The 17740-nt window shown below is 38.2% G+C and overlaps 1 protein-coding gene across 1 annotated transcript in view; it reads left to right on the forward strand.

Annotated features, from left to right (window-relative positions):
- Positions 1-886: 886 nt before the first annotated feature.
- Positions 887-17740, forward strand: part of LOC309823944 (contactin-associated protein-like 3) — a gene marked incomplete at both ends in the record, with an annotated part of 187812 nt that continues 170958 nt past the window's right edge. The window contains one exon of the mRNA XM_082656618.1: positions 887-971. Within this exon, the coding sequence (XP_082512744.1) occupies positions 887-971 (85 nt within the window). The remainder of the gene's footprint in view (positions 972-17740) is intronic.

Raw genomic sequence — 17740 nt, forward strand, 5'->3', positions numbered from 1 at the left:
CTTCAATTAAATGTATTCAATTTACCTACTTAACATAAGGTCACTTCCGTGATGATATTTGGAGTAAGATTCCTTCTCCCAGTATGCCAGTTTTTAGTTTTATATATCTGCTGACCACAATTCTCAAATCTCCAAGTAGGAATATACATAATAAAATGCTGACATTATAGTAGAAGTCGGGTCGGTGTTTTAATTAATTATTTTTTAATTTTATTTTTTTCCAGCTTTATTGAGATGTATTTTGACACATAACACTGTATATATAACCGTATATATTTCTAAATGATTACCATAATAAGGTTCTTTAGGTTTTTATTTTTAAATATAAATCATTAAATGAGTTGAGAAAACAAAAACAGTCTTTTTTACAACAGTTCTCAGTACATGTAAATATTTTCCTCAAACCGGATTAGTTACTTGTCCTAACTTCTTTTCAACCAAAAAAAAAAAAAACTCACATTTTTCCTAGCATCAGTGTTAATGTTCAAGCATCATCAGCGTGGTGAAGCTCGGTCTCAGACTGAAGTCCACTGAACTGCTCAGCTGTTCAGAGTGGGAAACCTGCAGGTGAAGGAGCTAGGACCGCGGATTTGGATTCGGAGCAAGCGCAGGTTGAAGACCTTCACCGACTTGACTCGCACTTCCTCCCGCCACCGCCAGGAGCGCCCGGGACGCGTGGAGCTCGCCGCGCGGCGGGAGCGGGTGGGGGTGGGGGTGGGGGTGTGGCTGCAGGCTGGGGCTCCCGCCCCGCCGGCTACGCGGGTTCGCCGAGTCGGGAGGAGGGAGCGCTGGCAACCCTGAGCGGGAGGGAGCTTGCAGACCCCGGCTCAGAGCAGCTGTCTGGACGCCGTGGGTTTTGGGGTGGGGAGCCCCGGCGACTGTGAACATGGACCCCGCCGCGGGAGCCTGCCTCAGGATGCTCTTTCTTTTGTCTGCCCAGCCCTGGAGTACATTAGCAGCAGGGAATACTTGTGAGTACAGCAAATCTTTTAAAACTTATACTGACAACTTAGAATTCGTGTTTTTAAAAAAATAATTGAATTTTACAAATGGAATCACTGGCCTGTTTCTGAAAATGAGGCATTTAAAAAACATCGCAAAGTCCCAACGCTTGGATAGGATGGTTTACAATGGTTTTTCCACTTGTCAAGTCTGTAATACACAAAGCCTGTTTTAACTTGTCTGGAGCTGAATTTCGTCTGTGTGCTGTTGTTTTGAATATTCATTGCGAAAGCTCAAGTTCTAGTAAAACCTAAAATTAACATGAGAATATTGAGTCAGAGAGAGACCAGAGCGAGAATTGCAGGAGATGAGGAGAGAAGAGCATGCCAATATGTCATTTATTTCTTTTGACTATGAATTCATTTTGCAGGATTTATGTCAGAAAAGAAATCGCTGGCCGACCTGGCCGTGTCCTCCGTTAGCGTAGATGTTTGCAGTTGGCGCCCTGCGGAATCGGGTACCAAGAACTCGGGCGCTGCAGCGGCGGGCAGGCTCCGCAGCAGAGCCCAGGCGGCAAACCTGGATAGTCCCCAGAATTAGGAGAAGGATAGACCCCTCAGAAGTAGAAGGCTTTTGCTTAAAGGAAAAACATAACCTGCCATTCAGGTGCATTTGCAAGTGCACATGCTTGTATATTGTGATGTGCTGTGTTTCTGATTTTGTTGGTTCAGTGAAGATGTATTAACCTCTCAGTTCTGGACTGGCAATGTGAGTCTGATCTAAAGATGCTAGCCAGATTGATTCAGCGGACCTCAAGGCATCTTAATCTGGAAATTAGAAAAAGTTTTCGAAGTGTTATTCAGATTGAAATCTCCATCATAGGACTTTTCTTTCCTTGAGGGATTTTAAGAAAGTTCCCTTAGTCCTACATCCACATCCCATCCCCCTCAAGAATTTTTTAAAAATCAGGTTGTAGGGAGTAAGGCAAGCTATTATGCATTTCAAGAAAGTGCTAGTAGGCACGTTAGAAACCGAACTTGTTGCTGGGTATCCAGTTTTATCCGGGGGTGGGGTGGGCTGGGGAACTCTGCCCTTACCGGGAAGTTTGTGCTAAAGTGAAAAGCATTTTGTACAAATAGTTACCCTTCCAGCATTCATCCATATATGCCCCGAGGCTGTGATAAGTTTGTGTTGTCATCATGTAGTATCAGCTCATTTAATGCCATATTATATGAGTCACTCCTGAAAATGAGCCTTAGTCTCCTTTAAGAAAATACTGCCCTGTGTTTCAGAATTTTAATTTAGCTTTGGGCACAATTTCCATGAATTAATTAAAATAGGGGCATTTACATGAAATCCTTAGGTCCTGCAGTAAAGCATTTATCACTTTGCTAAGAAATTAAAAATGACTAGTACTAAATGATTTGCTAGTATAAAAGAATTGTAGAATAATTTAACATAGTACACTGAGGTGCAATTAAAAAGTCACCAGAGGTCACTCTTACTTAAAGGAAACATGGCTTCAAAAATCCTTCCCTTAGAAGAAGAGCACTGTGCTGCCTTTCTTGTCTCCTTAGTTGTGATTACAGGATATTGCAAGATCAGTTATTTTGATATTTCTTTATTTTCTGTTTGTATTTTATTCCCTGAAATCCACAGAGGTATCATGTTCTTCATACTGAGCATCTTTTTTAAGAGTCACATGCTCTGAGGTGCTCGGTGTCTGAATATCCAGGCAGATATCCTTTTCTGAATTGGATATATCTCTAAGCTCAGTTTGTCTGGGTCTCTGGCTGACTCTTCAAATGTCAATGCTAGTTTTCACTTTTCAGCCTCTGTTTTATTTAGATGTGTTTAGTACTCATTAAAAGTTCAGTAAGTTAAAAGTACCTATGTAAATTTGCATGGCTAAGAACATTTTAGATACTACAGTTAGAGTCCTTGATCACCACAAAGATGGCTATTATAGTTGTTCAAGTGTCAAGTATATATTTAAATGTCTTTGCAGACTTAAAGCTTCATAGAGGCTACACAAGCTGTGTTTGATAATTGATGGCTAATATCATTTGACAGTATCCTTTGTAGCAGTAGAAGTAATGGTGAATGAATCTTATTATAGTCTAGATTAGCTAATTTGACCAATTGGGTTTTTCCTTAACTCTCGAATATTTGGGAGGTGTTTGTTTGTATGTGTAGATGTATATACAAGCAAGGTATTTCAAACCCGTGTTTGAAATTTGTTACTACATAAATCAAGGTAGAGGGTTCTTTTAGTCCTGTCCCATCATTTGAGAAATTCTAAAGAGGAGTTTGCCAGCAGGATGGGATTTAGGCTACCAACAAGAAATCACGAACATCAGCATTTGTTCAAGTCTTTTGATTGCTAACCTTTTATTCCTAAGAAGTGTTTTAAGAACTCAAGTAATCTTTTCAGACAAGACTTTAAAACTAACAAAAATGAAATATTCTTAAGCCCTGATAAAATAATGAGAACTGTATGTAAATTTTTAAAAAGGTAAAGACCTTCTCCCCAAAAGGATACAGTGACATTTTCCCTCTATTTACAACTGGTTCTCAGTAGTAAATTAGTCAGACGGGGGGTCAACCTGGGTGAGGTTCTGGCATAAGACATACTCTCATACAGAACTTGGTTGAAACATTTGACATCTCAGAAATTATCCATGTTTTGACATGAATCTTTATAATTAATGGGAAATTTTAAGTCAGGAGGAGTCTACACAGGGCGAGGGTAATGTTTCTAAATAGCCAAAAACATGGGCTTTTTTTTTTCTCTTATTCTCTGTCTTTTTGAAGATAAAACAAGTTGAATGGATAGCATCCTCTAAAATATGGCCTAGGACCTGATATTTAAAAATTGTGCATCTCTACTTGGTCTGCCTCTAGAACTCTTTGTATTTAGTCAAGATGAAAGTGTTATTCTAATGGAGTTATCCTCTTAAATGGAACGCAAGAGGGAAGTTAGAATACAGATTCCAAGTTAGAGTCCTGTTTTCCAGAAGTTGTTGTGCAGACAGTGGTTGGTTTGCTCACTTCCTACCATGAGCCACAAGTGGAAGAGGGCAATAGCTCTCTGTTTTAGGATTATCCCTGTGAATCTACTATTTGTTTATGAACTTTCAGATCTTTTTGGGAGGAGGAAGAAGAGATATAATCGGAATAAGAAAATGTCAATATTTTGATTGCATATTTAGTGTTGTAAATCTGTCTCCTGGATCGCATGTCACTTTGAGGAGTAATGTTCACTCTTTCCTGATTAAGGAACAATACAATTGGAATTTACAGCTGAATTATTTTCCCCATATAAGTAAAGTACAAGCTATAGCTAGTAGCTGCTGTCCTCCCTAACTCTACTCCCCAGTGAATAGAAAAAGGACTGAAGTCTCTGAAAAGGACTGAAGCCAGTGTTAGACATTTCAGCCGCTGTTGATGGTGATTATTTGATGTAAATGATGACATTTATAGACCCAGGGGTTCAATTTAGTGAGTGTTACACACTCATCCGCACCTTGTTAAATCTCAGTACTTGTAATTTTCTCTAGAAGTCTCCTTTTGTTTCCTTCCCCTGTCAAAAGTGCCCTTCTTGTTGTGAGAATAAAAGATGTATTTCTGGCCCACTACAGGTGGGGCACACAACTTGAATCACTGTTCTAGGAGTGGTAATCAGGATTTGTTTTTATCCAACAAGGTCTCTTCCCTGTTACATCCTGCATATATATGAGAGGTCTCTGCCCTTGGTTGGGGGAGCAGATGAAGCCTGTTTTGTTGGCCAACATGAGAGACAAACATGTGATCTTCATGTAATACCTAGTGCTTGATCTAGGCAAATATATTAGCACCTCAATTTGAAGATTTGTATCAGATTTGAATCCTTTCTTCACTGGAGCAATGGCTCCTTATGTGCTAAAGTGTTACTGTATCATCTTTAATGAAAGTTTATTAATATGATCCTCTAATAGATATTATCCACAATATTATTCTTTTAAAATAAAAATAACATATATAGTATAATAGTGAGACACTTGTTGTATAAATTATCCTAACCCAATAACATGATGAACCTTAAGAATTTGGTATAAAAATATATGCATTGCAGAATGGAGGAACTGAACATAATGCTACAACTGCTAAGAAGTATAAAATCGTGAGAATTGATTTAAGTGAATGTCTAATAGTGTGTTTATCACATGTCTCTTCTCAAGGATATTGTTTGTCAGAACTCCTGTCATTTCAATGGGCAGAGATTCTTTGTAATTATTTGCTAAGTGTCATCAGCATATTCTATTGCTATGTGAGCACAGTCAATCTCAAGTAATGCCATGTGTGCTAAGACAATACAGTCCATAAAGAAGTTTTCACATTGGGTAATATGGACTAAAATCCTACTACTGCTTTAATTGGTGCAGGCTTCTTTTTGCCTCAATAGTGTGCTTAGTGGTTATCTAGAGTGAGTCGAATCCTCCAAGTTAATCAGGATTATCCCTGTGAATCTACTGTTTCTTTATGAATTTTCAGATCTTTGGGGAGGAAGAAGAGATATAATCTGAATAAGAAAATGTCAGTATTTTGGTTGATATTTAGATTGAATTATTTATGTCTGCCTATTTCTGAAAGGCATTAGACCATATGTAATATGTTCCTTGGTTTAGGGAGGGAGCCTATCAGAGGATGTGCCCCTGGAGCAGGTGAATGGGGAATCCATTCGTGATTCAGTGAAACATGTTGGGGAAAATGAGCATAGAATATAGAGAGAAGTATTTAGTAAGCACTGGAGCTTGGACTTTTTGGGAAGAGTCTTCAACAAACTGGTAAACGGACCGTGTTTTTAAAAAAATCATATTTGAATAAACTTCCCAGAAACACTGAGGTCAGAATATTTTTGAAAACTTAGGGAAAACAACATTTTTTTCTCCAAAAAAACTTACAAAGGCCATGTGACTATCAACACAGAGTGACAGGCAAGGCTAGAGCTGTGAGGGTCCTGAAGCTTATGCAACTGGGGGAGACTCTTTAAGCAAACAAACAAACAAACAAAATGATCCTAAAGACACATTATCAGTGACTCTCCCACGCCTGAAAGCCTGTTCTGGGGAGAAGACTGGAGCTCAAGAATGTCTGCTCCTTTGAGTTGATTTGGAAAAAAAACCCCAAATCATTCAAAAGGACTAAATAAAGGACATATTCACTAACAAAAATCTCAATTAACTGAGGAAATTTGAATTTTTCCCTTTAAATCAAAATCAGAATTTGAATATACAAGTATACTTATAAAAGTATAAAAGAGTTCAAACAATTTGGAATGAATAGATCCAGGGTTTACCTGCAATTCTAATTCTAATCCTGAAAAACAAATATGAAATCAACCTCTGGATCTTCTCCCCACTTACTTTTCAGAGACTTTAAAGGCTTGGCTTCAACATACAAAGTTCTTCAGAGCAACTTCTAAAGTGTTCCCACTCCATCTGCCTACCTGGGGCCCGCTGCAGTGCTGATTGCTATAGACTCTGTTGTATCGTATTGATTAACTTTTAAAAACTGAATTATTTATGTCTACCTACTTCTGAGAGGCAGTAAACCATATGTAATATGTTCCTTCAAACTATCATACTTGTTTTTTCCAGTTTGAGCTCTATGGCATAAGGTTAAATTCTTTGTGCTAGTTAAAGTTATACACAACTTGTAAATACTGTAAAAACTAACACAAGATTGTAAATCAACTATACTCCAATGTAAAATAAAAAGTTAAAAAAAGAGAGGGTATGATAGAGTGACCTTTTGACATTATGCAGGAACATTGTTTAATAGGCCCACGATTGTTTAATTACCTAGAAGAATGCACCCATGTCTGATTTGGTCATTTACTATTTGATTGGAGTTTAGACGCTGAAATTGATGATTTCTTTTTTTGTTTTTTCAGGGACATATGGTAACTACAAAGGTTTTATTGCCCTGAAGGACATTGATCAGTTTTTATGTAACCTAGCAAATCTCATTCTAACGTTCCTCCATAAATGCCTGTAAATTCCTAGTTTCTCAAAATGCGCTTTTACTGGATTAGTCATTAATGAGTTTATGATTCTCTGACATGCATTTGTTCTATATTTGTACGTGTTGTGTTTTTAACTTTCTGAAAATAATGCTCTGACATAGAGATTGCACATGTCTGGTAGGTGTATACATAACCTTGTGTGATAATACATGTGCTTAGTTTGAGTGTTGCTTTACAATAAATTTCCTTTCTGGTTCATTAGAAACTTTACTTTTCAATAATAATATAGGGAGTCTGGCTAGCAATAAAAAATAAAAATATTCTCCTTAGTTTCCTGGTAGTGGGTATTTTCAATGTGCTGATTTGAAATAGTATTGAAACACAAAGTACTTGAAATTTTGAGTAGTTTAAAGTTAGAAACTATATAATTTTTTTTAAATATATGCCCATTTAGTGGACCAGTTTAAAAAAAAACCCTCCCTCCAAGGCTGTTAATCACAAATGAAAAAATGATATATTTTATTTAGGCTATGGCTTTTATTAAGTTTTTACTTGGTAGTACATCAGGAAAAGATACTCATGGAGGATGTGCTAGGTATAGCTAACTCACGGAGAGAAACTTAAAAAATGTTTGTTTTTTAAACTGGCAAATATGATACTTTTGGATGTGTCATTTTAGGGATATGGTAAATGGTGTATCAGATATTTAAATTTATGTGTTCCTAAGTTGTATCACCTGTGGTTCCATCTCTGGTCTTAGTGGCTGTCACCTGTGGAGAAGGAATTTTTATGCCACGTGTTCACTGGACCACTGTGGGAGGAAGGGGCTGGTGAACCTTGTTTGGAATCAGTGACAGTTTCGATAACCTCAGAAGCCACTTAACGCTGTGGCGTAGACCTAGGGTCCCCACATGCTCCTTTCAGTAGCATCTCATTACTTGGGGTGTTCAAGACCCAACAGAGGGTTTCTCTGGAGCTTAGGAGCAAGCAGTGACATCGCTGCTTGGATGAATGCAGGAGTGACCTGCTGCCTTGAGACATAAGACCGGGTGCCACCTGCAGTTCTCAAGGTTGTAATTAGTTTTTATTTTAACGTTTATAAATCCTCAGGCAACCAAAGAGCTTGATAACGTTAAGCTAAATATACTCTTTCTCGGAGTGATGAATTGGTGGGAGAAGTGGCAGAATGAACCCTGTGTGTGTACGTAGGTTTGTGTGTCTTAAGGGAGGCTGGTTGGGTAGAGAGACCTGCTGAAGGAATTAAAAACCACTGTCAATAGTTGTAAGAGAGGCACAGACTGGATTAGGTGACAATCCAGTTTTGTGGGATTGAGCTATTTCTTACTTGTTACCATGCAGAACAGATATTCTCCACTTTGGATTTCTGAGCACGTGAGCAATCAGGAAATACAAAGACATCTGCCCTGATCCAGTTGAAGCTATTACCTTCACGTGTCGGAGGTTCTAGGATATTGGTATGCAGCCACCTTTAGAACCAGCAGCACTTAACCTGCCTCTGAGGCCTTCCCAGGTCCTGGTTCCTGTTAATATAGTTCTAAGGAATGGCTGGTAGGATTTTGATTTAAAGGTGAGTAGATATAATAAAGGGAATCTGATTAGCATTAGAAAATAATTCAGTAATTTGATTCAGTTCAAGGAAAGTAATTTTAATATAAACTATTATAAACTATTATGGAAGAAAATATTTTAAGAACTGTTAACTATTTTAATGTCTCAGATTTGGCTGATGTAAGAAAAATAATATGTTTCTATAGACATCTGTTCAAATATTTGGAGATTATGTCGGAGGTTCTAGGATATTGGTATGCAGCCACCTTTAGAACCAGCAGCACTTAACCTGCCTCTGAGGCCTTCCCAGGTCCTGGTTCCTGTTAATATAGTTCTAAGGAATGGCTGGTAGGATTTTGATTTAAAGGTGAGTAGATATAATAAAGGGAATCTGATTAGCACTAGAAAATAATTCAGTAATTTAATTCAGTTCAAGGAAAGTAATTTTAATATAAACTATTATAAACTATTATGGAAGAAAATATTTTAAGAACTGTTAACTATTTTAATGTCTCAGATTTGGCTGATGTAAGAAAAATAATATGTTTCTATAGACATCTGTTCAAATATTTGGAGATTATCAAAATTAAGGATTTGTCATATAGCTTTACGTTTGCTGTGTCTTTGATGATTAGGAACTTGAGAATAAGGACATTGCTATACACTAAAAGTATAATAATACAACATAAAAAGAAAAAAAATAGCTGTGTAATGTCATCAAGCTGGCTAGCTGCTGTGTGTCTGTGATTCTTAGGCTTCTCTGCAACGTTGTGTTAATTCATGGAAGTTTTCTTTTTTTAATTTATTAATTAATTAATTTATTTTTGGTCTTCATTGCGGCACTGAGGCTACGGGCTTTCTCTAGTTGTGGCCAGTGGGGGTTACTCTTTGTTGTGGTGCGCGGGCTTCTCACTGAGGTGCCTTCTCTTGTTTCGGCGCACGGGCTCTAGGCACAAGGGCTTCCGTAGTTGTGGTGCGTGGGCTTAGTTGCTCCACGGCATGTGGGATTTTCCGGGACCAGGGATCGAACCCGTGTTCCCTGCATTGGCAGGCGGACTCTTAACCACTACTCCACTAGGGAAGTCCCGATTCATGGAAGTTCTGATAAGAAAACCTGTGAGCCTTGACATTTCAGAGCACATCCTTTTCTATGGTGTGAACCATGCCCTCATTTCGAGGGGTTAAAAAAATTGGGAGACTGAAAGAGGATATGTTGAATAGAGTTTAGTTAAGGTATGTATAAGAGAGTTTAAAGGAGCAAACGCCAAATTACTCTTTGCTTTCTTAAAGTGACAAGGAACATTTCTGGAAAATACTTTTCCTGGCATAGAACACAGTAGAATTGACAGATCTCAGAGTCAATTACCTATTAGAGGTAAGTCAAATGATCTATTTTGAGCTATGGTACAAGGTTAACAAACATAATATTGATTTTCCAGATTATGAGAATAAATTTTGGATCATAATTATTTACTATTCTTTTGTCATGATGAACTACTGATCTATTTTAAGAAACCTGAAAACCTGATCTTTGGGAGATTTGCATCGCTGATTTCACTTGTTCTTCTTCTAAGTGATAGGATTCATTTGTTGGAAGATAGGCTGCATGTTTGCCTAGGAAAAGTTCCTTTTCCTCATGAATATTGCTGCAAGGTGAAACAGGAGTGGGAAGATACATCCTTCAGGCTATTGCGCATTTGAGCATGAAAAGGACATATGTTGTATCTTTTTTTTTTTGGGGGGGGGTACGTGGGCCTCTCACAGCTGTGGCCTCTCTCATTGTGGAGCACAGGCTCCGGACGCGCAGGCTCAGCGTCCATGGCTCACGGGCCCAGCCGCCCCGCGGCATGTGGGATCTTCTCGGACCGGGGCACGAACCCGCGTGCCCTGCATCGGCAGGCGGACTGTCAACCACTGCGCCACCAGGGAAGCCCCATATGTTGTATCTTAATCACGATCCCAGTTCCCTACGGATGAGACTGGGTTACCCACCCTCCCAAGGCCTCCCTCCCAACCCTCAGCATCAACATTCCCAGAGCCGCCATGAGCGTCTTCCTCCGTTTTCATAGATGGAGGTGATGCCGAATGACTTCCTGGGTTGACTTAACGTGGATTTGGCCAGCCAAAGAGGTGTTCTTCCTCCTTCACTACTTCCTGTGGGATCCATCCCCCTGAGGTCTTCCACTGTTATTCCATTTCCCAGGTGTAAGAGGGACTGAAGTGGGAGGATGGCAGTGAGAATGAAAAAGTGACACTGCACACAAAGAACACTTTCGGGACTTACTGGTTGTTTGATTATATGTGCAGTAATAAGAAATGGGAGTGTGAAGGACTGGGGTATTGGCAAGTGACTTAAACAAAACTGGGAATTGTTGGTTCACATCATTTCATTTCAGGCAAGGTCAGATCCAGATGAGCCTGTGCCATCAGGATCAGCCTCTCTTCATCGTTCAGCTCTGTCTTCCCAGCGTCAGCTTGATGCTCAGGCAGGAATCTGCTTGGTAGCTCCATGTCCAAGGTCAACCTTCCTAGTCGCAGTGATAGAGAGAATGCTTTCTTCTATTTGGACTTTGATCCTTATTACCCTGAAGCACTAAGCGTGTATTTATTTGTTTATTCCCTCAACTTGAGCTCCAAGAAAGCAGAGACTTCCTCTTTCTTTTTTGTTGTTATTCCTACTTCCTAATCCCCAGAGCACAGGGATGGTCCTGGAAGACAGTGGGTTCTCAATACATATTTGTTGGATAAGTAAAAAGGTGAATGATTCTCTTTCCCAAAACATCCAGCAAGATCCCCAGATCTGACTTTCACTGTTTTGTCTGTGTTGTGACTGCTCTTACCCAGCTACTGTGATAGGAAAGGGTGGCCCTCGTGATCAGTGGTGGAGCCAGGAAATGATGGCAACTTGTTCCTTGACCAGATGCTTTGACCGCATCACTTTGACAAGAAAGCAAAATGCACAATCCATTTAGGTAATTAGTTTAACATCTGTTATGAAAAGCACTAGCTTTCAGGCTCCTATTGGCTTCATAGAATAGATGCTTGGTTACATATCTCCCTCCTTGATCGGATTTTAAACTTCCTGAAAACAGAATCACGCTTCTTTGTTCCTACAGTGCTTTGCTGATGGTACTCAGTAAGTACCAAATAAATGGAGAAATTAATATATTTTAAATATGCTACCTTGAAAGTATATAGAATATCTGTAGAATCCCCCTGTGTATTTTATAATCATTTTTTAGGTGGCCTAATAGAAATGGATTTTTATGTGACTATCCCTGAGCTTTCTACTAGCCAACTGATTTGTTCATGGAACGATCCATTGGCTGATTTTGAGTGTTTTGTTTTCTTCCAGTAGGAAAATGCCTGACATAATTTCTGACCCAAGGCTTTGATAAAAAGCACGGTGCCTGTTCTAAGAGTTGCTGGGAAGCCCTGAGGGAGAGCTTGAAAAGGCCAGGTGTCAGGGGAACTACCAAAGACCAACAAGCAGCAAAGTGGAGGCCTTCTGGCAGGTATTATTAGGCAAGATGACTATATCTAGGGAGATCTTGATCAAGTCTGATCTCAGCAAGGCTCCATATTCAGGAGGAGCCTGAAACAGAGGTGCCTGGGGGCAGTGTGTAATTGGCATTCTCCCCAAGCCTGGTTCATAGTGTCTACCTGATACTTGAAGCAGCATCTAATCCAGGTGGGAAAGGCTCACTGCGCATCAGGGCAGAGGGCTTGCAGGTGCACAGGTGGCCATTGCACTTCAGTGTAGGTGTCCAGTTGTCTCCTTGACACCCATGAGGCTAAATTCATTTGGGTCACAGCTGCCTCTGGGAGTGAGAACCATGGACTCTGTGTCCAGTAACCTGCAACATCAAGTGGAAGCTCCCATTGTGCTTGCAGACTTGACCCCCTGGTCTAGGGTGAGGGATTTCTGAGTCTATTTATGGCTGGCCATTATTGTCAACAAAACCTGTTATTATCTTTGAGAAGTTTTATGACTAGCTAGCTCAAAGGCATGACAAAATGCACATGCTGTCACTTTAAGACTATCTCTATTTTCAAACAAAGATTGTTTGTATTTTCAGAATTACGTAGAAGGGCACAGTGGAGGTATATAAATGAAGATGATTCCAGCAGCACTCCTTCAAACAGCATGAAACTATAAAATTCAACAAGATGTACTAACATAATGAGTCACACTTTCAGATAGGCAGTGGAGTGGAGTGGTTATGAAAGGAATGTTTGGATTAGGTTTCTGCTTCCACTGATTAATGCCAGCTGTGTGACCCTGGGTAATTTGCTTATCCTTTCTGTGTCTCAGTTTCCTTGTCTCCAAAAATATAAGTAATAATTATACCCCATCTCATAGACCTGTTATGAAGATTAAATTAATTAATACATATAAATAATGCCTGGAACATAGCAAGTCCTCAGTGAATTTTAGCCATTACTATTGCTCCTGTTAATCTCAAGTGTAAAATCAGAGATGTAACTTTCGTCCATGACTTTGGGTAGAATAATCAGATAAGCAATTTTAGGGAAAGACATTTATACTGGGTATTTCCATTATTCAAAGTATTATCACTACTACTGCAAGATTAAGACAATATTACAAAAGAAGAATATTTAAAGATAAGTTTATGTCATAGAATTAGAAACTCTAACAGTACATTGATATGTTTCAGCTTTCTGTAATATTATATCTCTCTAAACAATAAAGCTTTTCAGATTAAGCTATTTGGATTAAATTGTCACTAGCAACTTTAACTTCTTTCAGTTTCATATATATATATATATATATTAACATCTTTATTGGAGTATAATTGCTTAACAATGGTGTGTTAGCTTCTGCTTTATAACAAAGTGAATCAGTTATACATATACATATGTTCCCATATCTCTTCCCTCTTGTGTCACCCTCCCTCCCAACCTCCCTATCCCACTCCTCTAGGTGGTCACAAACCACCTAGCTGATCTCCCTGTGCTACACGGCTACTTCACACTAGCTATCTATTTTACGTTTGGTAGTGTATATATGTCCATGCCACTCTCTCACTTTGTCACAGCTTACCCTTCCCGCTCCCCATATCCTCAAGTCCATTCTCTAGTAGGTCTGTGTCTTTATTCCCGTCTTACTGCTAGGTACTTCATGACCTTTTTTTTTTTTTCTTAGATTCCATATATATGTGTTAGCATATGGTATTTGTTTTTCTCTTTCTGACTTACTTCACTCTGTATGACAGACTCTAGGTCCATCCACCTCACTACAAATAACTCAATTTCATTTCTTTTTATGGCTGAGTAATATTCCACTGTATATACGTGCCACATCTTCTTTATCCATTCATCCGATGATGGACACTTAGCTTGCTTCCATGTCCTGGCTATTGTAAATAGAGCTGCAATGAACATTGTGGTACATGACTCTTTTTGAATTATGGTTTTCTCAGGGTATATGCCCAGTAGTGGGATTGCTGGGTCGTATGGTAGTTCTATTTGTAGTTTTTTAAGGAACCTCCATACTGTTCTCCATAGTGGCTGTATCAATTTACATTCCCACCAACAGTGCAAGAGTGTTCCCTTTTCTCCACACCCTCTCCAGCATTTATTGTTTGTAGATTTTTTGATGATGGCCATTCTGACCGGTGTGAGGTGATATCTCATTGTAGTTTTGATTTGCATTTCTCTAATGATTAATGATGTTGAGCAATTTTATGTGTTTGTTGGCCATCTGTATATCTTCTTTGGAGAAATGTCTATTTAGGTCTTCTGCCCATTTTTGGATTGGGTTGTTTGTTTTTTGGTTATTGAGCTGCATGAGCTGCTTATAAATTTTGGAGATTAATCCTTTGTCAGTTGCTTCATTTGCAAATATTTTCTCCCATTCTGAGTGTTGTCTTTTGGTCTTGTTTATGGTTTCCTTTGCTGTGCAAAAGATTTTAAGTTTCATTAGGCCCCATTTATTTATTTTTGTTTTTATTTCCATTTCTCTAGGAGGTGGGTCAGAAAGGATCTTGCTGTGATTTATGTCATAGAGTGTTCTGCCTATGTTTTCCTCTAAGAGTTTGATAGTGTCTGCCTTACATTTAGGTCTTTAATCCATTTTGAGTTTATTTTTGTGTATCGTGTTAGGGAGTGTTCTAATTTCATACTTTTACATGTACCTGTCCAGTTTTCCCAGCACCACTTATTGAAGAGGCTGTCTTTTCTCCACTGTATATTCTTGCCTCCTTTATCAAAGATAAGGTGACCATATGAAGGAAGTGATAGCAAAGATCAATAAAACTAAAAGCTGGTTCTTTGAGAAGATAAACAAAATTGATAAACCATTAGCCAGACATATATTTTTCCATTAGCTGAAAAGGACTCCCCAGATCAAGACAATATGCCTCTGAAACATATACTGCTTGTTATCCGGCTGTTTTTTATGAAGTCTTCTAAGACATATAGTATCTGACCATCAGTATGGATTGTTTGACATTTATGATAGTGAAATGAGTGTTAGTGTCCAAGTCAAACATATTTTGTATGCTTTGGAATGTCATCTCCCTTAGAATGAGTATGAAAACTTTGGTGTGGATCCTTGGAAAGAGAGCATTACTGTTTGATTCTGAAAGGTTAGGTTTAGCCCCATCTCTTAAAATTTTCTCATGTCCCCTTTTCTGCAGTTATCCCATTACTGACTTATTCAAACCCTCTAAATCTCTGGCATTTACTATTTTTGTTAAAATTTTATTTATTTATTTATTTTTGGCTGTGTTGGGTCTTCGTTTCTGTGCGAGGGCTTTCTCTAGTTGCGGCGAGCGGGAGCCACTCTTCATCCTGGTGCGCGGGCCTCTCACTATCGTGGCCTTCTTGTTGGGGAGCACAGGCTCCAGACACGCAGGCTCAGTAGTTGTGGCTCACGGGCCTAGTTTCTCCGCGGCATGTGGGATCTTCCCAGACCAGGGCTCGAACCCGTGTCCCCTGCATTGGCAGGCAGATTCTCAACCACTGCGCCACCAGGAAAGCCCTGGCATTTACTATTGTTGTCTTCATGATTTTCCTGTCTCTACCTCACCTCTTTCTGATCCATTTGCTGCTATCCTGCTGCCAGAAAAATCTTTCTAAAGACCACTTACCTGATGATCTTGCTTTTCTGGGTAAAGATTTTTGAATCTTCCCTCACATCACACACACACACACACACACACACACTTATTCCTTGAAAGGTCCCTTCCCTTCACTTACTGTTCCTAGTCCCTCCTTTAACTGACCCTAAACTACAACCACCACCTAGCTACACTGGAATTCTTCCATCAGGACTTTCACTTACCCCTCCCTCTACTTCTGGCACTTTCTCTCCATGTCTTGTCTTCCTGTTGAATACAGTCATCTAGGCTCTTACAGATCCATTTCCAGGAAACATATGCTCACAATAAAAATAAAAACATAAAATGCAAGAGGAAGAATCCTCAGAAATAATAAACTACAGAATTAGACCAAAATAAATGTATATATTGAAATAGATTTAGGATATAAAATTTGTTTTATATGTATAAAGAAATAAAAGATTAGAAGAATGAAAGAATAAGAGACTATCAAAATGATCAAGTAGAATTGAAAAAGAGTAATATTGAGAAATGAAAAATGTAATCACTGAAATAAAGAATTTAGTGAATGCTGAAACAGCAGATTAGACACAGGTGAAGAGAGACTCAACAAATTAGAAGACACATTTGAAATAAATAACCAGCATGCACCACAGAGAGATGAAGAGATGGAAAATATGAAAGCCAGGTTAGGGGACAGGGTACAGTGATTGATTTTTGTATCTGATCTGAGTTCTAGAAGGAAGAGCATGTGGGAAAAAGAAATACTTAAGAGATAATCTATGGGAATTGCCCAGAATTGAAGAGAGTCACCAATGTTTAGATTCAGGAAACCTCTCAAATCCCTAGTAATACAAAGGAAAATAAATTCCCACCCAAAACAACACTTTATATTGGAACTGTAGAACACCAGAATCAAGAGATGTTAAAAACAGATAAAAGATAAGTATAACAAATAAACAAACAAAATCAGAGACAAGAACTGTTAACGTTCTGAGAGGGAATAATTACCAACCAAGGATTGTAGACTCTGACTTTCTCTTTCTTTCTCTTTCAAGAATGAAGGTAAGATAAAGCCATTTACAGAAATATAAAATCAAAGAGCATTTAAGATGAATTAACCTTCACTAAAGAAGTGTTAATGGATATACTTAGCAAGAAAGAAAATTATTACAGAGGGCAGTTATGAGTACTTATAATCTAGTAGCTAGAAACAAATGGCAGGTCCTCAGGTATAATCACATATTTGAACAGTAATAAAACTGTTTGTACAGTAACATCTTTATGAAGTTGAAGGAAATGAAAGGAAGAAGACAAAGTAAATCTAAGTGATCAATTGAAAATATAGTTGGAAAAGGCTTACCAGACTTAAAGCATTCTAAGATCCCTGCATTATTTTGTTTAATTTTAGGCTTTGTTAAATTGTTAAGCAGAATGTAGTGTAAAATTTTAAGGATGACCACTAAAAGAAGAGTAATAGGACATATACATTTCAAACCAGTAGGAAAAATGGAATGGGATGGGGGTAGATTTCAGTCTGTTCAACAGAAAGCAAGAAGAGAGGGGAGGAGAAAATAACTGAGAAAAATAGACAAATAAGCATAAAATAGAATAAAATGAAGTGATAAGGATATAGAAGTTTGAATAAATTATTTCCAACTTTGATTTTAAGGGTATATATATAACAGTTAGAAAATATTATTCAGGCTTTTCAATTACATGTGTAATATTTACATTTTTACTTAACCATAAAACCAGTTTCAATAAATTTAAAAAAATTAGTAACATAAAAATAAAATTTCTTAAAACTGAAAAGCAATAATGTAATTCAATTATAAAAGCTCATATTGTGCTGAGTTAGAAGAATGGAAAACAATAATTAAAAAAAAAAATACCTAGAAACATGGTCACATTTTAAACCACCAAAAATAATGATATAAACTGATTTGCTATAATGGAATGAGAGCTAGTTTGACTTCAGCAGAGCTGTAATACCAGAAGCAAAAAGAAATATAAAAATAAATATAAGTTCTGAAAGAAAATGACTTTTTTACTAGAAACTATTATTTAAACCATCATAAAACATGACTGGAGAGGATGAAGAGGGGGACTAAAATCTTGCTAATATTCTTTGAGA

Source organism: Grampus griseus (genome assembly GCF_964374135.1).
Source record: "Grampus griseus genome assembly, chromosome: 6".
In the NCBI taxonomy this organism is placed as follows: Eukaryota; Metazoa; Chordata; class Mammalia; order Artiodactyla; family Delphinidae; genus Grampus; species Grampus griseus.